The sequence below is a fragment of the Ostrea edulis genome, chromosome 3, assembly GCF_947568905.1.
Source record: "Ostrea edulis chromosome 3, xbOstEdul1.1, whole genome shotgun sequence".
Lineage (NCBI taxonomy): Eukaryota > Metazoa > Mollusca > Bivalvia > Ostreida > Ostreidae > Ostrea > Ostrea edulis.
This window is the reverse complement of record NC_079166.1, coordinates 78,336,739-78,364,376: the sequence shown is the minus strand read 5'-3', so window position 1 is coordinate 78,364,376 and position 27,638 is coordinate 78,336,739. Positions and strand designations below refer to the sequence as shown.

Genomic DNA, 27,638 nt, shown 5'->3' with positions numbered 1-27,638 from the left:
AGCTTTCACACGCCCATTTATCCTGATAAAATAGCATTCACTGTCTTGATGGCCCCATTTAATTTATGAAATTCCTATCGGTCAATGATACCAGTACCACTAAAAATAAATCTTTTTCTGGCAAGTATGTTGACCTTTCACGGAAGTTGTAGGGAAAGTAGTTGCGCAATGATCGATTGCGCAGAATATGCAAATCACCCGTGACAACAACTACGTCATCAGGTGCCCCCGATGCGAAGAATATTACCTGCTAAATATTATTTGTTTTGGTTTGATAGTACAGCTGTTTTTAGGAGTGAAATAGAAAATGACGCTATTATTAGTGTAGACGATCACCACTGGAATGTATGTCAAACTTTGGACTATATGATCGTCGACAGCAAATTCGTTTTTGTAGCGGATCTAAGCCGCGATAACTAGTGCCTTACGCTCATAGTATAGTGCATACATTCAAAATGGACGTCCGTCAAGCCATTGAGATCGACCCAGATTTCGAGCCGCAGCAACGAGTGCGTTGCAATACATGGCCCTGCCGCCCCCGGGAGGATGTTGTGGAGGCCCAGTGTTCTCCAGCTTCGGATGAATCTACGGCAGACAATCATGTGAAACCGGACAATCTGGGATTGAATAAAAAGACTTCATCTCGGCGCAATGCATGGGGAAACCTTTCCTATGCTGACCTAATTACGAAAGCGATTCAAAGTTCTGCAGAACAGAGACTAACATTGTCCCAAATTTATGACTGGATGGTGCAGAATGTGCCCTACTTTAAAGACAAAGGGGACAGTACCAGTTCGGCGGGCTGGAAGGTTTGTATCTGCTTGAATTCCTGTGGTTTACGGTGCCCTCTTTCTGGTCCTCGCCGAATATTTGTTTTGACTGTGTGACGTAAAGCCCCAACCACGTGCTTACAAATGTCCCGTTATGATGTGCTCCTATTAATACTCTCATTCGATTGCCTTCAGGATGTTTTAATTTGGGGAGGGGGTTTCGATAATAAATTTATTTAAATAGTAGGCCTATTATTTCTTGAATCACACTTCAGTGAATTTGATGAGATTTGTTGAAATTAAAAAAAACAAAAACAAAACAGTTTTCCCCTGGTATAAAAGTGCAACTCTTGAAATTTCCATAGACTGAGAAATTAAATGTAGACTTTATAATCTACAATTTGTCAAGGTAGGCCTAATGCCTTATTTGTTTCTCTGGTAGTATGTAAATTTTAGACTTTAGTGGAAATTTCTGTGAGACACTTCATCACATTTTAATCTAAGGATTTCCTGTAGCTGGGTAGTGGTATCACTCTGATAGCAGATGGAGTGGATGGCATATGTTAGATTTTGTCAGAAGACATCAGATCTAGATCCTCAACTTATTGTAAAAAGATGTTCACAAGTACAGTGTTTTTCAAAATTTGCAAGTTTCAAATTAACTGATCATGGATTTGTCCCAGCCACTTTCAGTCTTTAATTGATTGAATGGCTATGCATTTGATACACGAAATATGGGTCAAACATGTATAATGTAGTAATTGAAAGAAGAAATGGAGACCATGATCCGGTGTTTAAGTGAAATTCATTTCCCAGAAGGAAACCATTTTGTAATATGTGAGCTTTAGATTGCCATTGTTTGAAGAGCCAGATGTGTATAGCAATATCAGATCACCTTGTCGTTTTGTTCCATATTAAAACGGGCTCAGTACACGGGTGTAAATACAGGACTACGTTTGGCCTAATTTGATATTCATATGCACCATACAGGCTTACCTTGTTGGTACAACATCAGCAGTACTCTTGGACTCATACTATGATTTAAAAGTCCAAACCTCTTTATTCTGAAAGTCAAACCCAGCTTGCATTTTGACATAATCCAGATCCTCTTTAAACATGATATGTGAAATTCTGATTCATTATTTTGCATCATGATATAGAATTTAAATCAAAATCTTTCCCTTTTCTAACTGGATTTATGTTCATTATTGTCTTGCTACTTCGAAATCTTTTTGTAATATGGTTGATTCGAGCAGTATTCAAGTAATTTTTTTAGCACGCAAAGGAAAAGGGCAAGGTGATCTGATGAATGTGTTGAGCTCTACAGTCTCTCTTATGCTTATAGTCTGTGCATGATGACAGGTTTAGGAAGGATTGTGATGAGGCTGTGTCAAGCTGTATAGGCTTATAGTCTCTGATGACAGGTCAGGTTTAGGAGGGATTGTGATGAGGCTGGCTGTGTCAAGCTTATAGTCTGTTGTGACACGTCCGGTTGGGGGGGAATCATGATGAGGCTATGAAATGGTCGGACATAGTCCCTCTTTTGGATTGAGATGGGGGGGGGGGGGTGTTAGTATATATGCTGATGTTGTTGTGATATTTCCATGATGGGCAGTGTCTGGATTGGTCAGTCTACAATAAACATGTCAAACTGTCAGTCCAAGGAAATCCTCACTGTATTATTCTATCATGAAAATATATTCTCTGTATAGAAATTTTTAGTCTCTGTTGTTGGTACTGTATAGATATAGATCTGCGTACCAGATTTTCTTGAGATGTTGTAACAAGATTATGCTTTTTATTATGTGCTTGTGGATATTATTGCTATCATATGATTTTTGGATATTTTATAGGATTTAATCAATTGTTGTAAATAATGCAGTTGGCTACATAGTGATGTTGTGGAGTGCTGGTCCAGGTACAGGGGTATTATTATGGATCCCGTGCTTGTCAAATTGTGATCACGTAACACCTCTTGATGGGTGGGGGGGGGGGGGGGGGTATTTAAAATATATTTATATTCAATGCGACTGACATGACTGAGACTTTTATTAACAATTGTTTGGGGAGAAAAGCATCATTCATATTGGGGGAGTTGATCTGGATCCCCTAACAAATTGAATTTTGGTTGAGCTTTTATCTGTTGGAACATTTTTGAAATATTAAATGCACTCCAGGGTCCCAACTTCGACTGAATACCTTAGGGGCCATGATGGCCCCTGAATAAGAAATACTGTTAGCCCACATGAAATTTCAGTAGCCCACACATATCATGAAATTGAATACCATGGTTTCTTTACAAGGAAAAGAAATATCAGGTCACATTGCAATTTATTTAAAAAAATAAAATATCAATATTTAAATTCTGTTTCCTTCTCCGTAATTCTTTCGAATACCTCTCATTTCCACTCTCAATTCGTCAACCTAACAAAAATATCAGAGTTCATGGACTTTATTATCTTTGCGGAGTCTGACTTTAACACACGTTTCTTCCGACTTTTTATGTAATTTCAAAATTTCTCAGCTTTACGTTGCTGTCAAGTTTATAACTTGGGCAAGCTGTCACAACGATTGGACTTTTCGTGTCATGTTTTGTATACACACATCACGTTATCCCCTTTTCGCTGTCATTGAACCATATTCTCCCCTTCTTTCCACTTCGGTAAAAGCAGACATTTTCTTTTCGTTTGAAGTAACCCTTGCGTTGTTCAACTTCTTCTGATTTAAGTACATTTTGGAAGATTTGATACCACAGGAATGTCTCGCCAAGTGGCAAAACCTCAACCAGAGATTGAACTTCAATTATAATAGGACTTGGATCGGTTGGAAAGAAAAATGTTGATCGGACAATTACGGTCGCCAAGTGGGCGACGAGAACAGAAATTTTGGGTGCCCACAAGCAAAGTTTAGTCGCCAGTGCGAGTGGGCAAGCGGTAATTTGGAAACCTGCACTCACTAGGGCTGAAACGATTCACCAAAATATTGATACTGTTCAATATAAATGCTTGATTTAATGTTTTATTCAATTGCCTCGATTTTAATTGGTTCCATACGTTTATCACAAACTTGTCAGTAAAATACATCAGGCTCGGGCTGTACTTATTATTCTTACTTGCATGAGGGACAAAATAGTGTCGTATAACGTTCAGACTGTTGTTAGTCTTGAGGCTGATGAAAATAATAATGAATAGTTCAACTTTATCAGTTTAAACTACAGAGCAACAAGCATCTTACCGTTTGCCAATTTGTAAACTGTATCATATTGAAAGTTTTGAATTGTGGCAAAAGTATTGCAATATGTATCATATACTATTGAGAAGGGGGTGTATCGTATCAGCCCTAGCACACACACACACACACACACACACACACACACACACACACAAATAAATATATATATATATATATATACACTGTCTTCGACGTTTACCAGTGGCCCAAGGCCAGTAAAATCGGGATCGGGCTTCTTAAAATATTAAACCCTGGAGTCTGGCGGGCCTGTAAATGTTTTCTTGTATGTTCTGTATATACACCTGTATTACAAATAAAGTGTGAGATTGACTAAGACTAAATGTCATGACTTAGTAGTCAAATTTCGCATGTATGTATCCATGCATGTATCCATAGTGTAGAATCAGCAAATGACAAGAGGTCAAATTAGAAAAAAACATTTTGGGCCTGCAAAATATTGTTCGGGCTTGCTCATTTATTATACTGGGAGGTCCGAAGGGCCTGTGCTTTACAAAGTTTTTCGTGAAGATTGCTGTGTGTGTGTATATATATATGTAAACACTGTCCAGGCAGTAGTGAATTGTCATGATTTAGTAGCTGGTGTGAATCTTGATATCAGATTTATATAAAGGTGCTTGACAGATGAGTAATTGTCAGCAGTGAGGGATGTAAACAACAGGCCAGATTTAGAGAATGTGTGTATATATATAAAACTCTCATTCACAGGGTGTCTTATCCAGTAGTGTACGTCAGCTCCAGAGAAACGTGGCAGCTAGGGAAAATGATTTAAGATTTAGTGTCCTGACCCTCCCCCCTCCCCCCAAGAATTTCTAATACTTGATTATTTGCACCAGATGCCATGAAATGAGTGGAGTGATGATGGTTATAATCAGTGTAAAATTATTTTATGTCTCAAATCTTGTCTCTGCAAAAGCTGTAACCTTGGTCTTCACTCTTTAGTAGATGGTGATATAACTTTCATATTTCACATGTGTATTCTTTGTGACAACAATTTTCATTTTGATTTTTTTTAGGCCTATTTTGGGTCCAAATTTCGGCCCTTATCCCTCTTAAAAATTGCCAATTTTTTCCCAAATTAGCTTACATTTTCCCCAATAATAGAATTATGAAAGGAAAACGTATTTGAAAAAAATAAACATTCGATGTGAATTATATACAAAAGAGTTATGGGAATGATGATTTGGGTAGAATTAATTGAAAATTTTAGAAGGTTGAAGAAATTTAGATGTGTAAAATAAAGATAATATAATGTTTGATATAATTTTATAACTTATTTACGATAAAATTGATTTTTCCCAATTTGACTGAAATGTCGACAATTTTTCCAAATTCGAAAACCACACTGCTGAGGACCTTTAATTGTTAAAAATATAGAAAAATCCCTGTATAACCATCACTTTTGAATGATTTGTAATAGCTACTTTCATATTTCACATGTGTATCCCTTGTGGCAAGACCTTTCTTTGGGCATCAAAGTTTTGACCTCATGCCCATCAACTTTGGAGTTTGTCACCTACCTTTTGAAAAGCGTGTACCTTGGCCGTAGCTTTTGATTGCTTGTTGCAAGAGCTTTCTTATTTCACTTGTAAATGTACATTCCTTTGGACAAGACCTTTTCTTTTGGTACCAGAATTACTTTGCAGTCATGTGGGGGCATCAATGTTTCACAAACACATCTTGTTTATAATTGTTTGGTGGTGGAAAACAGTAAACCTATTGTACAATGTATATATAGCTGTTATGTAATGAAAATATCAAATCCTGAAACACTTCCATTAATTAGCTTATTCTACAGATTTAAGAAATAAAATGTATATATGCAGACCTATCATTTGTGTGATGTTGTATGATTTGATTGTATAAGTGCATAGTATACAAAAGGTTTGAACACAAGTTCTATCAACTTACGGGGTTCTCACCTTGAGCTCATGATGTCATAGTCATATATAATAAGTCTCGGTAGAGTAACTTGTGTAAAGCATTTGATTCTCAAGGGAGTGTAACCATGGTTAATGACAACAACAGAACCATGCGTGGAGGTTATAAATTATCCTGAGTATGTACTCTGTACACAACCCCTAATCCATGCTACAAACCATACTCAATACTCCACTAATCCATGCTGCAAACCATGTATCCATACTCAATACTCCACTAATCCATGCTGCAAACCATACCCATACTCAATACTCCACTCTAATTTATGTATAACTTATGAGTATGGTTTCGGAGCATGGATTATGGGTTTAACTATGAGTATGGTTTTTAGGGCTGTGCGATGCACCGAAAATTTCGGTGCACCGCGATTCATACCATTCGATTCAATGCACTGATTAAAAATTCCGGATTTCGGTTCGGTTTAGATTTTACTTGCACCAAAACAACAAATATGGCGTCCGAGTGATGTTGAAAACGTGGTTTTTTATGCAACAGAGATTTAAATCACTACTCTGTTGAGAGTTAGCATTTTCACCACTCAGATACCAACAGAATATGGTCTGTAAGATCATTGCATTTTATCTTTACATGACATATAGCATTTCAGGGCCTCCGTGGCCAAGTGGTTAGAGCATCGCGCTCAACATCACATTGCCTCTCACCTCTGTTGGCGCGGGTTTGAATCCCGCTCGCACCGGTAAGTGAGAAAGTTTCCCAGATTACTTTCGGAAGGTCGGTGGTCTCTTCCCAGGTACATTGTATCTGGGTTCTCTCTTCCACCAATAAAATCTGGGCGCCACCATATAGCTGAAAAATTGTTGAGTGTGGTGGAAAACATCAATCAATCAATCATATATCATTTCTGTCCGTGGTGGAGTGAAATGAACATCGTAGGTAATGACACAGATTTTACAATTAATATGAGAGAAGTAAATCAATAAAGGAGAGGTTTTCAAATACTCTCAATTAATAGAATTGTTGAATTTTTGTATATCAATATGAAAACTATAAATCTATATATATATATATATATATATATTAGATTTGTTTAATAATCCAAAACTTATGCAGCACATTAATATAATAAATTTTGATAGACTGTCAGTGTTTTCTTTTTTCTATCAAAGTTATAAAATGCCATTATGAATAGATATGATGTTTACAAATGACGACATATAGTTATATAACTTGAATAAAATCAAATCAAATATGCTACTCGTTAAAATTGTTAATTTTTGTGGTGTCATTAGATAAATTGGACCTAACATGAACCGAATTGAAAATAACCGAACCATGCTGTTCTGAATTGAAACCGAACCGAATCGAGCTTAATAAACCCTGAATCGTCCCAGCTAGCCCTAATGGTTTTTGGAGCATGGATTATGGGTTTGATGATGAGTATGGTTTTGGAGCATGCATGGATTACCTGTTTAAATATGAATATGGTTTCGGAGCATGGGTTTAACTATGAGTCTATGAGTATGGTTTTGGAGCATGGATTATGGGTATGAGTATGGCTGTGCGGAGCATGGATTATGGGTATGAGTATGGTGTGCGGAGCATGGATTATGGGTATGAATATGGCTGTGCGGAGCATGGATTATGAGTATGGCTGTGCGGAGCATGGATTATGAGTATGGCTGTGCGGAGCATGGATTACGGGTATGAGTATGGCTGTGCGGAGCATGGATTATGAGTATGGCTGTGCGGAGCATGGATTATGAGTATGGCTGTGCGGAGCATGGATTATGGGTTTGAGTATGGCTGTGTGGAGCATGGATTATGGGTTTGATTTATATGAGTAGAGTATGGTTTTGGAGCATGGATTATGAGTTTGAGTATGAATATGGTTTTCAAGCATGGTTTAAGTTTGAGCTTGTACTAAAAATCATTTTATAACCCCCAGGCCAGATTTTGCGTTGTGTATGTTACAGCAGTATATTACCATTTTGAATATATATGTGTCAAATCATCAGAATGATGTCTTTTTCATAATTTCTATATCTGAATTTGAAAATGACTTTCAGTTATGAAACATTGTAATTTATTATTGGAAAGGATAATGAATTGATTTTCAATTATAAAACAGGCATTATGCTCCAACCTAAATCCATTTGTTTGCCTAGCATGTATGTTGTGCAGTTCAGACTGATTGTGGTTGAATGCTTACATAATTATATTAGCATGTATTCATTAAGATCGATGTCTAGAGGAAGTTTCGATAAAATTTTGAGTCCAATTTTAGAAATGAAGTTAAGAAAATGATAACACTCCGCTTCTGAATTGTGACAGAGCTTGTACCAAGACATGCACGGAGGTTTTATTTTATTTATTATTTTTTGTTGCCCCATTGTATTATTTGAACTGATGACTTACAGATGGACTTTAGAAATATAATCTGTTCTAGGTGTCACTGTAGTATATTGTCTTACACAGACCTGTCATTTCTATATATTTCATATCATCTAGAGATTTTATGGTACAAGTGTATACTATAGATTTTAATGATAATTATGCTCATAACTTACAAATGCTACAATATGTCCTCCTGTGAAATTGTGAAACCATGAGAGGGATCTGCATGGACCCTGCAGTAGAGGGACAAAACAGGATCTGCAAAATAGTGGTGAATTTTGTGGCATTTGGCTTTTAAAAAAATTTGTATGTTAAAAAAAAATCTTGGAATCAATTTGACTAAACTAAAGCAAGATTTTTTTATTTGCAATTGATAGCAAAGAAAGATTTGGTTAATCGGATTAAACCTGGCATATATAAATGCTTCAATATGGCCCTGACCCAACAACTGACCCAAATTCCATTATTTGTCCTGGTCACTATAATGGTCCTCTTTATCTAGCCTGTCATGGAATACCATTGAGTGTTTAATAGGAACATATACCCAGTAATGACATTGAGACAGACTGCATGGATATACATGTAAAGTTACTTTTGACTATACCCGTATAAAACGGAGCTTCAATTATTTTAGTGAGTTTCTGTTAGCTTTGAACACGTTGAATGTATGACTTGCCATTGTAATACATTCACAAGGTCTGTACAATAGAATTACTGCTACATCATATAGGAAAATAGTTTGGTGATGTAATTAGTTTTCAAAATTTGATGAAATACATTTGTTAAATCATCATGTGAATTCCACTGACAAGCATACATGCTTGTTGACCAGCAAGTTGCTCTGATTTTGAGCAGCCATGTACTTCCCCAGTGTGTTCACCTGTAACTATATTTTTAGTGGATTTCAAGGACTTAACACAATAAGTATGGTGCAAGATACGTATAGGATTATAAAGAGGTTATTGATTGCTCAGTCACGGTTGTATAGGATTATAAAGAGGTTATTGATTGCTCAGTCACGGTTGTATAGGATTATAAAGAGGTTATTGATTGCTCAGTCACGGTTGAAGCACTGTAGAACATGCCATTATGCAAGGTAATTTAAATTTTGTCATGGCCTTCATTCACCAGTGATCAAACCTCATGATTTGCAAAAGAAGTATTTAAAAAAACTGGGCTGATTTCATATTTTACATGCTAAATATAGCTTTTGCAGAGGTATTTAATATCTACCATATGTATTAAATTGATGTACATGCATGTGTGTGATATATTAAAATGGTATAATGTGAATTGTAACATCATGCGAGCACTAGCTGAGGTGTACGTCAAATTTAAACTGTAGTATTTAATATATTATACCATGTATTAAATTGATGCTTGTGTGTGGTATATTAAGATGGTATAATGTGAATTGTAACATCATACACGAGCATGATACAATGAATATACTGAGATGTACGTCAAGTTTAAACTGTAGTTGTTTTGCTGTATTGAGAACAAAAAAGACACACTCCTAAAAAGATCTGCATTTGCGCATGAGATGTTTACCGGCTATAATAGCGGGAAGTTAAAATGCATTGAGGTCATTAGAATTATATCAGACCATGCACTGGAATTCGGGGTCCTATTCATGTCAGTTAAGTGCAGTTACGTAAACAATAACAGCATACATGATGATGGCATGAAAACTACCTGTATGAGTTCAGAGTGTGTGGGCACATTTTTATATAGTCTTGAAATTTTACATGTATGTTTTGAACTCAATTCATGCTCGGATTTATGTTGAATGAGTAACATTCACAGTACTTGGCCATCAGTAAGTTCCCAAAGAAAATTACCTCTATATATTTCATGTAAATCTATCTTTTTTCGAAATCGTCTCTTGGAGCCAATTTTTCCTCGATGTGGATGAAATAAAAAACATTTTCTTGAGAAATATCAAACTTTTTAAGAAACTGTTATATTTTTAAACATGTTACCATGAAATATTCCAGAGAGATAGCAATTTATTCACAATGTTAATGTTTTTAAGTTTCAAAAAGAGTACTCTCAAATCAAACTTGTGTTAAAAATTGTCATATCTCTACAATAGATTATATATAATTATTCTAAAATTATTAGTCGATGATACTGTGAATACTTCTGAGATCAGTGCTTTTTATTTCATCAAAATTGATCAAGAAATGTGTTCAGAAAAATTGTTCGAAAATATATGGTTTTCTATGAAATATATAGTGGAAATTTTCTTTTGGAACTTACTTATGGTCAAGTACTGTACAAGTTCTCTCAGATTATTATGATATGAGGAAAATGTGAAGTATTTTGCAATAGGGGATATGATTTTGATGTCGAAATATTTTTGTAGCCCCAAATTTGTGCAGACCCTAAAATTGAGTTCATTATGATGGTGTACTATATAGCTATGTCTGTATCTAGGAGAGCTGATGCAGTATACATTGTTATATAGCATGAGGTGATCAATTTTATATATTATAGCAAATCAAATTGCAGTTTCTTTATTTAAAGCCAAATATTTCTGAACCAGTAAAATTTAAGAGCCTCTCCCTCCTGCAAAAAAGATATTGGTTGCATGCATGTTTCGTATGTAAAGGGTTGGTCTAAGATTCTGCAAACAGGGTCAATTGTATGTAATAATCTTTCAAATAAACTTGAGGTCTTGATAAAGTCTGTAGCTTTCTGGTATCTCCCCCCCCCCCCCCCCCCCCCCCCCCCCCGAAAGACTCTTTTTGTAGCTTCTGACTCGTGAGTGACATATACACTATCCTAGCTGTTATTTTGTACACCTGAAATACGTATAAGGTCTACTGCACCAAGATTTCAATTTGCTCTGTAGTAAGGACATTAAATTACAACTATCAACTTTCCTGATAAGAGATCAAGCATTTTAGTGACGTGCAGGATTTTAAGGACTTGCATCGTATGATGTGATAAATCTAAGGTTTAAGTGCATGGTGTAGTTTCTTTCAAATGCATATTGTGTTTGTCTAAAATGTTGGGCTATTTCATTTGATATTGTAATTTATCTATCTCATTTTGACTATGTATTTAATGCAGTGCACTTCAGGAGGCAAACTATAGACTATATATAATGACTAATGTCTGTAGGTATAAACAGGACAGACCGCCGCAGAATTTAGCATTGGATTAAAAGTGAGGTTTTAATCCATTTTGCAAATTTTACATGTATTAAAGCAACTAAAATGTGTATATACTTTGAAATTTATTTACTTTTATTTTTATTTTGAAAGGCCATCCTGTGTTTACCTTTGATTTATGGCATTGGAATTGTTATAAAATTAGTTTGCTAATCAATTTTTAATCCATTTAATATTGAAATATGACCAAAAAAATTAAATTTCAATAATATTTACTTCACCAAGTTACTAAGTAGTGCATAAACTTCAAGTCAAAATAGTGTATGAACTTTAATTAAGTTAAAGTAGTGTATGAACTAGTTAAAACTAGTGCACCATAAGGATGAATGAGACACTGAGGTTTTTAAACAAATCAATTTTAAATGACTGCAGTAGTTTCAATATTTGCCCAAAGAATGTATTTATTAATAAATTTATCAATTTCTTGAAACAGTAAACTTAAAGCAATATTTGAATTTGTGTCCCAGAGATCAAAAACTGACACTCTAACTTGACTGAACTCGATCTGTATATAGACAGTTATATATGGATGGAGATAGATAATCCAAAAAAAAAAACCTAAAAGTTTTGTAACTGATTTCATTTCAAAAGGTAGTAGTACTTCATGTGATGGAGGTGCCCCATACCACCTAGATATTATTGTACAGAGAAAAGTGAAGAAAGGGGGATAATATTTCTTTTCAAGATATATATATATATATATATATATATATATGTAAAAGTAACTTTATATATATATGTAAAAGTAACTTTATATATATATATATATATATATATATATATATATATATATATATATATATATATTGATTATTTGTATGACATAAAAAAAACCAGAATTCAAATTTAGTAAATTTAATTCCTTTTCATTGCATATATTATCTATGGAAAGTTGCCGCACAAACTTCAAAGATCTCTGCATGGGAGATTTTTTTATATTTGCAAAGTGACATATAATTTTTCTTTAGGGCACCCGGCAGTTATGATGTTCAAATCAATGCATTTCAGAAGACATCACATGTTTGCACCTGATACCCATTATATTTATGATACATGCAGTTGCAAAGTGGATTGAAATTGACTTTAAAAACTACAATTTAAAATCAAATGTTTTCACAGTAAACCACACTAAATAATATTCCTGTCCTTTTCATTTGTAACATTGACATTCACAAAGGCTGTATTTCCACTTTTGCCAGTTAATGTTCTTATATATTTTTAAATCGCATGATTTTTATGCCCCCGAGATCGAAGATGGGGGGGGGGGGGGGGGGTATTGTTTTTGTCCTGTCTGTAATTCTGTCATTTTGTAATTCTGTCTGAAACTTTAACCTTGCTAATAACTTTTGAACAGTAAGTGATAGAGCTTTGATATTTCACTTGAGTATTCCTTGTTACAAGACCTTTCCATTGGTATTGAACCTTTTGACCTTGACATTTGACCTACTTTTAATTTTTTTTTACATTGGTCATAACTTCTAAATGGTAAATACTAGAGCTTTAATATTGTACATGAGCATTTCTTTTGACAAGATCTTTCTACTGGTACCAAGATATTTGCCCTTGTGACCTTGGCCATCTTTGGAATTGGCCATTATCGGGGGTATTTGTGTTTCACAAACACATCTTTTTATAAAATGAATTTATGAATTAATGTTCATGCAGTACGTGATCTAAAACAAATCAGTTTCCACTCATTATCTCAGTAAGTCATACATGGATATTTTGAATTAAAATAAATGTTTATATGGTATACATACATACATACTTACATACTACATACATACATACATACATACATAAATACCAAGGATAACCCATGAAAGCTCAATAGCTTATTTCCAATGGGGTCCTTTGATGCCTGGATGTTTGCGCTAGGGGGTCATTTATGTGGGAGAAAACCTGAATACCCGGAGGAAACCCATGTGTCCGAGCGGGCGACCGCCATACCCTCTCACATATAACCACTGCCGATCATGAGGATCAAACTCTGGTCGCAGCAGTGAGAAGCAAGAGTGTCCTACGTGTAGGGTGTAGATATATTATACACGAGTCAAATATACTATATGTATTAGGTTTTTGGCAGAGTTGTGTCCCTTGGATTTAGAAACTTTTAAACAATTTAGTTTCCTGAAAATATGCCAGTCAATGCGTTCGTATTTGGTTCTGGTCAAGTGATTTTTAGAGTTGAGATACTTGGACTTGGAAAAGTTTCAATCAATTCACAGTTTCTGCTCATTATCTCGATAATACATGGACATTTTAAAATATAGATATATAATTGTGAAGATACACAGGTCAAGTATTTAATAAGGGTCTGGTTATAGATAACAATTGACGGGGTTATGGCCCTTGGGTGGGGGCATTCGTGTAGCTCCAATTGTAGTTTCAATATTTGTATCCATGTATTTTCTATGATTCCTGACTTACACATATCTTGTGTTCCTCCACTTGACAAATGGGCTTTCAAACGAAACTTTACCATTTTATGATTTAGATTTTCGCTCTGTTCTTGAACTCTTCATGTATTAAACAAATTCTCTCTTCACTTGATTGCAAATGAAAAGCTAAATTTTCCAAAATTGGTAAGCTTTTTAATTTTTAAGCTTATTTTATCAGAGGTGCAAACACTGATATCGCGATACAAAAATTTGTGACAATACCAAGTCTTAGATGATCAATTATTTCCAATTCATTGGGACTTGAATTTTTGCAGTTACAGGCGATAGTTGATAACTGAACAATGAAAATGTGTGCATGTTTGATTAAAGCTGCCATCAGTTATTTAGGAAAATATACATGAAGTGATAATTTATTCATGAATAATACTGCTGGTAATTACAGTGAAGACACAGTAACATAGTTCAAAGGGCTGCAAAACTCTTGGTTGCCTCCATAATTCCTAGAGTTAAAGTGGAATTTATGAAGTAACAATTTGTATTTATCTGTGTGAATAGTTTAATGCTAAAAGCACTTTGAAACACTGCAAGTGATATTGTGTTATAATGATTGATATGTGTATAAATACTCAATTAACAGATCAAAGTGAGGGAAATCAGGTTGTCTCCAGCGTTAATTTTCTGTCTTTTACATGTTGTGCTAATCACCCAGACATGGCTGCCCTGGGGCCTGTGTTTTACAGACAGGGAATGTGTTGACCCTAGAGGTAACCAACATTACCCAGAGCCTCAAATCTCTTGAAAAATGTCAAAAGTTTACGTACATTTGATTAATAAACTTCATCATTTGTGTCATGTGTACTACAGAGGGATTCTGTCAAACATTTTGAATTAATTTCGTTATGATGATTCTCGCTTAGATTTCTTGAAGCGGAATGGATTTTATATGCAGAATTAGATAGTGTTCTACAAATTAGCTTTTGTTACAAAATTGTGGTATAGTCATCATGTATAATACAGATATGTGTGATTGGATTTGATTGTAATTAACTGACATCTGTAGAGAAATCTGTTTTAAAAATGAGAAGACAATGCGAAATGCATTACATGCAGTTGACATTTGATGTTCACTGGGTCAATACCAGATATGAAATGCAGCTGAAACTGAGGTTGTGATTGTCACAGTCAGACAATATATCTAGCAGACATTATAGAGTGATCATTCATCTGACAATTGCCTGCAATATATGGCCTTTGTAGTCTACAAGGAAAGTACCAGAAATATCGGTCACTGGGACAGAGAGGAGGAAGTTGTGCTTGTCCTAGGGGAAGTAGTTGTTGAGAAGTTTTGAGTGCCCTTTGTGGCTATGTATATAGATACTGAAAGTCACATTCTCCCTTACAGTTAAAAGTGCAATGGATCATTATAGTGATTAAGGAAGCTATATACATCTGTATATCTAAAGACTTGATTTTGATAAGAATCTCCATAATTTTAAGAATATTGATTTTCACAGGAAGAAAAATTTAAAAATAAAAGTCGTATCTATAAGGTTTGTACATTCTCTACATATTGTGATTCTGAGAGTTGTACATGTAGCTTAAGAGTCACAAGTTGTTCAGTTTAAAAGTTTAAACATGCATTTAGTCAGGGGAAAAAATCCTCAAGGTGCACTCTTCTGACTGTGCTCATTCATTGCCTTCCGATTGGTGACGAACATGAACAATAAATATCCTGATGTCTGATGAAGACAAGTAACAAGTCCTGTTTGTATGAATGGGATGTTTAAGCTGTGGTGGTCTCAGTTTCCTGTGTCAAGAGCTATCTGCTACTGTGTGGTGGCTGTCATTAGACACGTGATTGACAGTGCAACACACATCAGCTGAGTTATTATACTGAGGGGGATTCAGCTGTATGAATGAGAGCTTCAAAGGTGGCATATAATTACTTGAATTCTTGAAAATCTGCTTAAACAAGTGTTAAAAAAACCTTTCTCTTGAATTTAAAAAGTGTTACTCCTCATCCAGACATTGCTATGAAATAGTTACATTTACATATTGAATGTTGAACTCAATTGTAGTCTGGAGTTTAGGCAGGGGCGGAGATGTTGAACCCAATTGTAGTCTGGAGTGTAGGCAGGTCTGAGATGTTGAACCTGATTGTAGTCTGGAGTGTAGGCAGGTCTGAGATGTTGAACCCGATTGTAGTCTGGAGTGTAGGCAGGTCTGAGATGTTGAACCCGATTGTAGTCTGGGGTGTAGGCAGGTCTGAGGTGATAATATGTTGTAGTTGTATATATATTTGTTTAACGTCTCGAGAATTTTTTACTCACATGGAGGCATCATCATGGCCAGTGAAGGGCTGCATAATTTAGGCCTATATGCTCGGCGCTTATGGCCATTGAGCAGGGAGGGATCTTTATCGTGCCACCCCTGCTCTGACATGGGGCCTCGGTTTATTCGGTCTGATCCGAAGGGCTGTCTCATTTAGTCGCCTCTTATGACAAGCAAACGATACCGAGAACCCTGATCCCCACGGGGTTGATAATATATGTAAGCTGCATGCATTTACTATAATTATAATGAATTACACTAAAATTGAAACGTTCTCTAATAAGATCATCGTCGGATATTAACGGTTGATCTCGTCTTCTACTCATCATGATGAGTAGAAGACGAGATCAACTGTGGGTATCTGATCATATGTAATAAGATCTTTGTTCAAGAATTTGCATTCTTCTTGAATTGTGTACATAGATCGATATATAGAATTAATTGAAAAGAGAAGTCAAAGGCTTTGAGTATTCTACTAGAGTTTCATCATATTTCATCAAACACTGGTAGTTCTGTAGTGTCAATTGGTTCCAGAAAAAACAGTGCTAATATCCATAAAAGGGCTCAATCACTATGAAATTAATTACTTTAAAAAAACAAACAATTTTTTTGTCAGACATTAATCCACAAAATTTTATGCCCTTGAACATTGATGAAATCTCAGTATTAGCAACTTGTAAGATTTGAGTACACATAGTAAGCAATATATGAGGAGACCAATGGAAAATGTCTCGACACTCAGCACACACAGGATGGATTGTAATTTGATGCATTTCTCAGATATTTTTTTTTAAAAAAAAATTTCTTGAATAAGAGAGGAATTAGATGGACTCCAATACAGTTGTGGTATTGTAGAGACTGGAAGTATCTTCTTAACTTTGAAGTGGCCAATAAATGAAATACAAGGGAAATTGCTGCTGTAGTAGCACATCGGGAATCTACATTACAGCATCAATGTGTGCAGGGTTTGAAAAGTGCTCTTCTATAAATTCAAGTGTTACAAGATTTATTAAGTTGTTTGAAAAGTTCAGCCCCTCTATTATATAGTTGCAGGTAGGGGCGGTATGCCACAAGGCATGGAATCTATAGTGATGACCTTTCTGTGGATTATCTGTGATGTAAGAAGTCGTAAATCGCATCCCGTTATGGCTCTATGGAGATCAAAATCCTAATCCTATTTGAGATGCCTGTAGAACTGGTGGCAAGATTTATATTAATAATGAAAGTTCCTATTCATAATGAAATTTATGCATTTCCCAACCTCTCTGTTTGCTTGGACCACCTGAAAGTAATTTCATAAATTGTTTGCAAATTGACGTCGATATAGTATCCATTATTTCGGTAAACAATAGCAGTATATGATATTCCTCTTTAACACACTTTAACAGAGGTTTAGCAGGTACTTGTACTTTGTAAGTCAGAATTTACATTGTAATCTTGGTAATTAATGTTTGTTGTGTTTACAGCTAGTGTACCTATACTGTACTTCTAGAATCATTAATTAATGATGCTTAATTGATCGAGATCAGAGTAACTATAACAATCAAATTGATTGTGATCAGCTTAGATTAATAGTTCTCACTGCTGGCAGTATTTTCTGATTAGCTCACTACACCTGTCAGTTCTGATCGGAATTTCTAAAAAAAAAAATTGAGAACTCCTCTCTTTCACTTCTTCTTTTGTATTAACCCAATGTGATACAGTACAAAAAATGTTAAGATATCATTCTTTTATATGTTAGATTTTGTTTAGGTGATTTGACTTGTATATTCAGAGTGTTCTTGACACACTTTAGATGAATGCTGCATACTGTCTTTATGATAAGTACTAAAAAACACTAAATGACTTAGTATGCACCAAACCACACATCAGTATGGTGGCATATTTCTGCCATCGATCCACATGATTTTCGGTCAACAAGTCTCGTCAAGTCAAGAAAACTTTAGTGTTTTGTTTACAAAACATGAATATATATAAAGAATTGAATCCTAACGCTTAGGAAAAATTTCACTATGTTGTAACTACTTGGGCTATATTCAAGTTTTATTTCATCCGTCTATAGACACATTTTGTCGGGAAGATTTTCTCAGAAGTTGTGGATTTGCTCTTGACCAAATATTGTGGAAATGTACATATATACTATATATATTAGTATATAAACTATGCAACTGGTATTCTTAGATTGACCTGTTGAAATCTGAGAAAATTTTGTGACCATTTGTAGTTATATTTTTCATGATATTTCTGTACAGTTGGCTACTATTCTTTCCCACAACTACAATAGGGATTTGTCTGATTATGTCTGGGTATTTTTTTTCATCCATCAATTTATTATTGGGAGAATGAATTGATTTCATTGAATTGAACTAGTTCAGTGACGAAACAGCCATGCTGTGTTCCGCATATTTGCATTTCCTCCTTTTTACACCATCAATATGGTCAAAGGGAAATAGGGTGGCAGTTGAAACTTCTTTCTTTCTGGTTTTCAGTGATACAATCTTTCTGATACTGCCCATCTAAGGCTGAGCCTGTTAGGACAGGTGCCTCCTGTTCCCTGTGTTATCACCTGACCCCTAAACACACATAGGATATTGCATAGAGAAAATTGTAGATGGCAAAACCCAATTATGGAGAGTCTCCTGCTACACAGTCAAATAGCATATAGTATAAATGTTTGTTAAACCTGATTTAGATTTGTTGATTTTGATAGTTCTGTCAGGATGCATTAAAAGGTTTTGATTACAAAAATTTATAAGAACATGCATCTTAATTTTCGGTGGAATAAAACTTTTGAATGAAGGCTGATTTATTGAAATGTTTTATACACCACCAATTGAACTATGAACAAAATTGACTTCCTTGATTGTTTTTTATGTTTGTCCTTTCTTGTATTTCAGAACTCCATCCGACACAATCTGTCTCTACACAGTCGATTCATGCGAATACAGAATGAGGGGACCGGGAAAAGTTCCTGGTGGGTCATCAATCCAGACGCCAAACCCGGTAAGACCCCTCGGCGAAGAGTCAGCAGCATGGAGACCAAAAACTATGAAAAACGACGGGGTCGGGTTAAAAAGAAAGTGGAGGCCATGAGGGCTGCGTTAGAAAATAACAGTCCCTCATCAACAACGGAGGACTATCTAGACTCGCCACTTAGTTTCCAACTGAGTCCAGACTTCCGACCTCGAGCGAGTTCTAATGCCAGTAGTTGTGGTCGTTTGTCACCAATTCCAGCCAGTATTGAGCCAGACCTTCACGATAATCAGGTTCCCAGGATGTCCCCGATCCACTGGGGTCAGGAACTGGATACGTCTGGAAGCTATTCCGAGGTTCCATATGATCCTATCATAAGTAGCCTGGTGGACGGGATGAAGTTGGATGGAAATAATATGGGAATTCCTGAGGACATGGGGCTCAGAATGGATCCCAATGAGATAGAGATGCTCGCAGAAGGAGGAATGGTGCAGTCTTTGCTCAACACCAGTCAAGGTAATATAAATGAGAATGTACAACAACAGATGATGTCTACTAATGGAAACATGAATATGCCACAGTATAATGATCAAAGTGCCAACTTCAATGACAGCAATCAATATGGTGGTACTCTCCCTGCCCCGCCCACCTATCAAGATTCCATGAGACGAAGTCCCCAGCAGCAGGGTAGCCTAGAGCAACTGTTGATGTCCAATGGAGGATTCGGGGATATACAAATGCAGCAGCAACAGAATATGAGAATGTACAACAGCCCACAGTCAGCCCAACATAGCCCGATGTACTCCCAGCAAGAGGCCTTACTAATGCAGCAGAATAGTGGAGGTAGCCCATCCGGTAGCTCATTGAGTATTAACACGCAGATGCCCTCGCCTGCTCGCTCTCCACAACAACAGGTGAGCCCTAATTTCAACAACCGCATGATGAATTATGGTCAGCAACAGCACTCGCCGCAGTCCAACATAAAGCCAGTGTCTCCACATCAACCAATGATGAATCGACAGCCGACCTCCCCCTCCCAGCCATCATTACTCCAGCGTTGTCTGGAACAGAGTCCGGACTCGCTCATCAGGCAGTCGCCTTCAGATTCCCTTCTGAGACAGGCCCTGACCCAAAAAACTAGCCCACAATACCCCAAACAGACCACAAACACAAATCAGATCCCATTCTCCACTTCACAAAATTCAGGATTCACTAACCTGTGTCCAGTACCAAGACAAAACATTAGTCTCAGTAATGGCTTAAACAACAATTTGGTCTCCTCACAGCAGAATGCTCGAAATGTCATGTCTTCACTTCAACAAGCCCTAGCTGGTTCTCCAAATCTGATCTCTACTCAGTCAGTCATTTCCACACAGCCAGTAATCCCAGAGAACAATTCCAGCAATTCACTGAATGAAATCAGCCCCGATTTCTTTGAATCCGATAGTGACATGCAAAAAGTGCTTCAACAAGAGATCAACCTAGAGGGCAGTCTGGACTTTGACTTTGACCCGGCTGGCACGGGTCCAGCGGGGTCCGTAGAGGCACAAAACATGGTTCGATAATGATGGCTTTTTGCCCATAGTAAGATGTGTAATGAATGATTGTAATGAAGAGAAGACTGGAGATACAGTAAGATATCATTAGTTGTTGTGTTTTACAGAAGTCTTTTATTGTCCCCCAGCCAGACCCCAGCTTCTCTTACAGTGGCAGCACGTAGAATATCAGCAACATGAACAACAGAGCCCGCGAGGAAGCCCTGCACCCTGTGTCTCTCAGTGGGAGATAATAAGTGTAGAATTGAGGTCAAATTTTACAGAACATCTCTCCAAAATGACAGCACAGAGGAAGTCAGAAACTGTTAAACTGGAATAGACAGTGGCGAACAAGTGAAGATTTATCATTATAGAAAGCAAGAGTGATCTCAGACCTTGAATAAGTACACTGTACGTGTGCTGCCGGGTTTTTTGTGAGGATGTGTATAGTTTGAACACATTTACAAAGCTTTTTATTTGTACTAGATTTGTGCTTGTAACTACTTCATGTGAAAGAAAGAAGAAAATCAATGGTCCTGGCAGTGCCACACGCGATATTCACAGCAGAGTGAAGATGTGCAATATCTGAAGAATTGGGTCACTGTCGCAGACATATAAAACTGGAGGGAAGTCTGCGACTTTAAGGGGCCAAGTCTTTATGGGTATTGAAAATAACATTCAACTAAATTTGGAAATTGACAGGAAAAATTATTCATACTTCTTTTCCTCTTATGAATGATAGACATTCTTATTTTGCTGAATTATGTCATAGACCCAAGAAGGCTATTCAGATCAAAATTTGTCTTTGTATGTCTGGCGTAAATTTTAATGGTCAAAGGGGGGATGATATACGGAATCTCCAAAATTACAAGATGGCTGTCAGGCCTTGTGATAGACGGAGGCACTTTTTGATTTGCATTAGTGATGAACTTACACAAAAATGTCTCCTAATAGTCTTGACTTAACAAAGAAATCAGATTAAAATTTCTGTATGGATGTTGTATTATATCATTTTAAAAAAGATTGTTTCTTTGGGAGTTGAAATATAAGAAAAGTACTTTAATTCAGGTGAGCTTTGTGGCCAATGAGTTTCGTGGAATCAATGCATATATGTATATGTCACAAAGCTGATTGAGTATGCTCAACTAGTTTCTTTGTTTCTTTAGGAGTATTGTGGTGTATAAATCTACTGAAGAAGTTTAGAACCTAGTCCAGTATGTTCAATCAGCTGGGTGGTATTTTTATACTACTACTTTTGTAGAATTTCCTATACTTATTTCAGGAATACATCTGTGTGTGCAAAATTTAATGAATTCTTCCAAATAAGCAAGTGTTAAAGTACTGCATGGTAAATGTCATGACAACAAAAACATAATTTTTCCATAGTTACAAAAATTTCATAAGATGATTATTCTGTAATTTTCAATGATCAATGTTTCATAACAGATATGTTTACCCTCCCTGCCATCTATTCACTGTTTTGATTGACGAGGAATTCTTTTCAATGTCAAATTATGTTGCCCATATGGACTGTTAATGGTAGGGTGATTGAATTCTGCTGGACAGAAACAAAAGATCTGCAGGGTGCAGTCCATTACTCTTAGTGATGGATTTGGCTCAGCCAAGGCAAAGGGATTGTAGGAATTCTAATATGCAGGGAGATTTTCTCTTTGTGGAAAATGAATTGCCAGTATCCAACATCAGAGTATGAATGTAATGGAATTGTTACAGATGAATTTATTGTATTTTTTTAAGACCTGCATTGAGTATTCCCCCACAGTCTATAAGCTTGTGGGAAATGATGGATTTTATCAACAATTATGAAATGTGATTTATATGAAGTTCTATGTCATTAGAAGTGGGTTCTTTTTCTCTGTATAATTTATGCTTTAATTTTCACAACTCTGGTTCTCAGTTAGTGGTCAGAGTGCTGTTTGGACAGATGTACCCCTCCCCATCAGAGTGCTGTTTGGACAGATGTACCCCCTCCCCATTGTGTTTAGTTCTCTGGGAACCCTACTTATTTTGATATAGATTGAATTTCCACTCTTGGTTCCTATATGAAGAGAAAGATATGTGAGGAGAAGTGTGATATCAATCTAAGGAGATGAAGATGGATTTCAGATGTGAATCCCATGGGTGATCGGTCATTCGCTTGCAGAATTTTTTTCAAACAGCTTCAATATCCCCCCCCCCCCCAAGTAAAATCTCCAAGAAATTTCAAATTTATTTCTGTACTTTTGTATTTTTAGTAATCTCCATAAAAAAAAATATGCATCCTGAAGATTCAGAGACTCAGGGAGAATGCAAAAGACTGACATTTGGCTGTAGAGCATTTTCATTGATTTTTTCATTATCTGCTTGCCTGTGTGAAGATTATGTCTACTGTGAAATTAATGGTGATGCAACAGTTTCCACATCTGAAAATAAGTTTATTCCCAGCCTTCTCTCCTTCTGCAGCACGAAAAATGGTGTATGATTTATTCATTCAGAGGATTGGGATTTATCAAGGATTATTTAGTGATTTTATTTAGAGAACAGAGTATCTGGAAATAATTGTTGCCATGGAAACCAATTTCTAGGAAGAGAAAAGATGTCACTTTCAGACACCTAATAGAATCTGTCTTTGACTAGTCCCCTGACTCCACAAATTTCAATACCCCACCCTCTTCCTACGCAATTCCTTTTTAGATGTCTAAGGCAATACATTACTGTCATTTGCTCAAATTCTGCTGATCTACATAACTATGATAAACTTTCCTGTTTCTCCTGAACTAATGTGTTTGGTAACAATGTCATTAGAATGAGATTCATTTTAAGTGCATACTAAATTCTGTCTGAAATATTGAAATTTTTACCTTTTTTTAAAATAGCTATTGAAATATTTTTCTTCTTTTTTTTTCTTTCTTATTCTAAAAATATTTTTAAATTTTTTTTTTTTTTTTAATTAATGTTTTTTTTTGGGGGGGGGGGGGGGGTCTTTGCACGAAATATACATTTTGTCTTTACATAGAATATATACATGGTATTTCACATAAAAATTATGTTCAGATGCAGTTAGCAAAGGTTTAACACACAGAAGACATTGTCCCTTTTGTTTGCTATTTGTTTGACTTTCAGCAAGAATTTGTTTCTGATAGATGGAGGTGATTCAGAGTTCTAGGAATTAAAACCTTATATGTAAACAGGTAACTCTGTCTAACAGCACTTTTGTTTTTGCTCAATCACGAAATCGTCAAATTTGCTCCATAACATACTGTATATAATTTTTAATTTTTTTTTGTGTACTTGTACATATATCAAGGGCTCTTCATGTTCATGCAGTGTTTAGAGACACCTCATACTGCAATGCAAAGGGAGGCAATTTATACACTGTTGTCAGAATTGTTGCCTAAGATGGTGAAAAAATGTAGAGAGTTGTTGTTCTTGTTTCATCTTCATATTGTTTATTTTGATGTAAATATTGTTAAAGATCATTTGTATAAAACTTCACAGTTACAGAATTATATATATATCTATCTATTATAAATGTATCAGACACATCTTTTATGAAAGATGTAGAGTTTATCATGTGCTGGCAGTATTTTATTTCATTGTTGCAGAAAGGTTGTTTATTTTTAAATCAAATCAAAACATGTAGAAATAAATAAAATGACTGTTATTTTTTTCTTTCATATATATGGCATTTTCCCCAATGATTTCATTATGTATTTGTTTTTTTTTTGTTTTTTTGTTTTTTTGGTTCACTCGCATCATATTATGCCCCATCTCTTATATAAAGCTTATTCATTTGAGATGAATTAGCCTCTTGGCTACAAACTTAATCTCCTTTGTCTTTTTTTAAATTTTTTTAAAGATATGAATTTGTCTGATAAAAAAAGGAAACCAAAGCAGTTATTACAAACCAAATGAAATCATTTTGCTCCCCACCAAATTTCAAGTTTCCCACTTTTTAAAAAAAAAAATCAGGGCTCTGTTTAAAATTCCAGGTAAAGTAAGGAATAGGGAAATCCTATACAAATGTGCCTGTCAGTTATACAGATTATATCCTCAGGTTTTGTCAAAACTTATCAAGATGGGTTATGTGCCCTTGGTAGTCTACTGGCGGCTATAACTTGATTATCTGCCCCTGATGACTGGGTTAACTGCCCCTGACAGCCTGGCTGGTGTTAGTGAGGTCTGTTTATATTGTTTATCTGTGATTTTTGAGGCGAGGACAACATCCTGATGAGATCCGGTGGTCTAATTTTTTTTGTCACTTTACAGCAGCAGAATGTGAGAAATCTTTCTTTCTCTTTATGGAATATATCAGAGGTATTTATAGGCACACAAAACTAACTGAAAATGACGGAAATACTCATCAAGTGATCAGAAGGTACTTAATGACAGGTCATAATTTTTCTATGTAGTTTTTATAGAATAATTTCTTTGGTTTTTAAGGAGCCTTAACTTTGTAAGATTGTATCTACGTTAGTTGTTACTTTTTAATGAACTTTGCAGATTCATGTCGTGGCAGGACACAAGCTGACTTGTTACATATAATGACTTCCTGTTATATTTGGACAATTTAATGAGGAAAAAGAATGTTTGAACCCTAAATGCCATTTAATAAACGCTTTATAATGCTTTATCCCTAATTTCCTATTTTAATCAAAAACAAGTATTTTAAAGTTACTATTAAACATTAGTATTTTGTTACATCTAGGTACAATGTCTTTTCAATTGAGTGAAGTAGGTCTAATGATACAGTGCAGGTGTATGCATGTGTTTATTTAATTTTTCTTGCTCTCTACTGGAATTTTGTTTTAAACTGACATCCATTTGTTGTATAGTTGTCGCCATGGTTACTCAGTGGATACTTCCGTGTTAGAAAAAGTGCCTGTATAGCACAAATGTTAACATTCAACTCAGAGGCAGTGTTAGCATGTCCCGAGATGAACATTTTATCAAGCTTGTCTCCGTACAATACCCAATATTCTCTACTGTTATCAAAATTAGTGTTATAAAATGTGTCGCGATCACATTATCTTTGCCAAGTTTAGTCAAGGCTTTAAGGTGTAAACACTGGGTTGGTATAAAGCTGAGAACCGGCGACATCCTGGAGAGACTTGTGGGATGTAAATCTTTGTTTGATGTGTTCTATTGGTTGTTTCTGTTGCACTGTGAGCTGTCTTTGGAACTGTTAACTTGTAAGTGACTATACAGCTGATGAAATGAGTCTTATCTTTTCTTGAGCTTTTTGTCCTGCTACAATTCGTCACGAAATATGATTTAGGTCGTTACCTTTTCTGGTTATACAGAATTAGGTCGTTACCTTTTCTAGTTATACAGAATTAGGTCGTTACCTTTTCTAGTTATACAGAATTAGGTCATTACCCTTTCTGGTTATACAGAATTAGGTTTTTACCTTTTCTAGTTATACAGAATTAGGTCGTTACCTTTTCTAGTTATACAGAATTAGGTCATTACCTTTTCTGGTTATACAGAATTAGGTCATTACCTTTTCTGGTTATACAGAATTAGGTCATTACCTTTTCTGGTTATACAGAATTAGGTCACTACCTTTTCTAGTTATACAGAATTAGGTCATTATCTTTTCTGGTTATACAGTATTAGGTCGTTACCTTTTCTAGTTATACAGAATTAGGTCATTACCTTTTCTGGTTATTCTAAAACATCCTGACGACGAATCTTTTTCTTTTCTTAATTTCATGATCATTTTGTAAATTTTCCACTTGGTGTTATTCTGTATAAATTAAGTTTTGTTTTTGTGTTGTTGTTTTTGTTTTTTGTTTTGGTTTATCTTGTTGCTAAACAAGGCAAATTCTAAAGATTCCAGTACGATTACATATATCCGATAGATCCCCCCCCCCCCCCGTACAATTTTCTTGTAGGTGTGTTATGTCTCTCTGAGGCGTGTTTATACATATTTAACTCGAATTCTGCTGTTGGTACTTTAATTTATCCCTAGTCTCAATCCACAGATTTCAACATCTAAAGATAAAGGAGATTGGATAGAATGTTTAAACTACTTTCCCTGCACTATAGATTCAGACAAGTGTTTGTTGCTGGTAACAGTCGTGTTTGAATATTTTTTGTTCGTTGACACGTCACAGTTTGTGCTCACATGTGATAAACGTGAATTTGTTATGTGATACTAAATGTATGAATGGAGGATTGCTAGATTTTTTCTTGTTTTTAGCAATTTTAATCAACAAGCGTTAGTTATATTGCGTCATTATATATATATATGTATAGTTCTATATATATTGATAATGCATTCGTTGTTTTTATATTACTTGAGTTTATATTTTACACTGTAGATCAGTCGTGTACACTACTCACCTCGGAAGCCTTAGAAATGAGATACAATTTCAAAAATTAAGATTTTCATGAGTTTTTCTTTTCCCGTGATGTATGTTGAAAAAGCTCAGAAAGCAGCAAAGTTAACTTTTTAAATTCAGAACCATCATGAAGTGAAATCAAATAACACGTGGTGCTTCCGGTGACAATTTAGGGTCACTTCCGGGCAAGAGGTCGCCTATTAAGCAATACAGCCAACGTTCATTTATACATTAACGATATTTTCTCCCCAAAGTTCGTTCATATTAGTTTCATTTATTTTCGAAATACTGTGTACATGTGGTGTATAGCATATGTTGAAAATTCAGCGTCCTATTTTTGACCATTTTATATCCTCAGTGCTTTTACTAGGGAGCTTCGTTAGATTTGAATCGTCCCAGAAGTTTTGTTGGTGAATTAGTAATCACTGTTATATATGGTTTTGTTATCATCATGTGACATTTTTGTAAAGAGTCAGATATGACATAGGTATATATATAATGAATATATGTATTCTTCGTGTTTAACAGAAACATTTGTGAAATAAATATATGAAAATAA

The 27,638-nt window shown here is 35.5% G+C and overlaps 1 protein-coding gene across 3 annotated transcripts; it reads left to right on the top strand.

The window, feature by feature from the left end:
- The first annotated feature begins 175 nt into the window (after nt 1–175).
- Nucleotides 176–27,638, top strand: LOC125673979 (forkhead box protein O-like). Of its 3 annotated transcripts, none has more exons than XM_048910943.2 (2): nt 176–809; nt 19,125–27,638. In XM_048910943.2, the coding sequence occupies exons 1-2, from the start codon at nt 456–458 to the stop codon at nt 20,763–20,765; spliced, it is 1,995 nt and encodes a 664-aa protein (XP_048766900.1). In that variant the 5' UTR covers nt 176–455; the 3' UTR covers nt 20,766–27,638. The 3 variants fall into 3 exon arrangements, with proteins under 3 accessions (XP_048766900.1, XP_056015073.1, XP_048766901.1); XM_056159098.1 differs by lacking the exon at nt 176–809 and adding an exon at nt 9,351–10,791; XM_048910944.2 differs by lacking the exon at nt 176–809 and adding an exon at nt 14,294–14,660.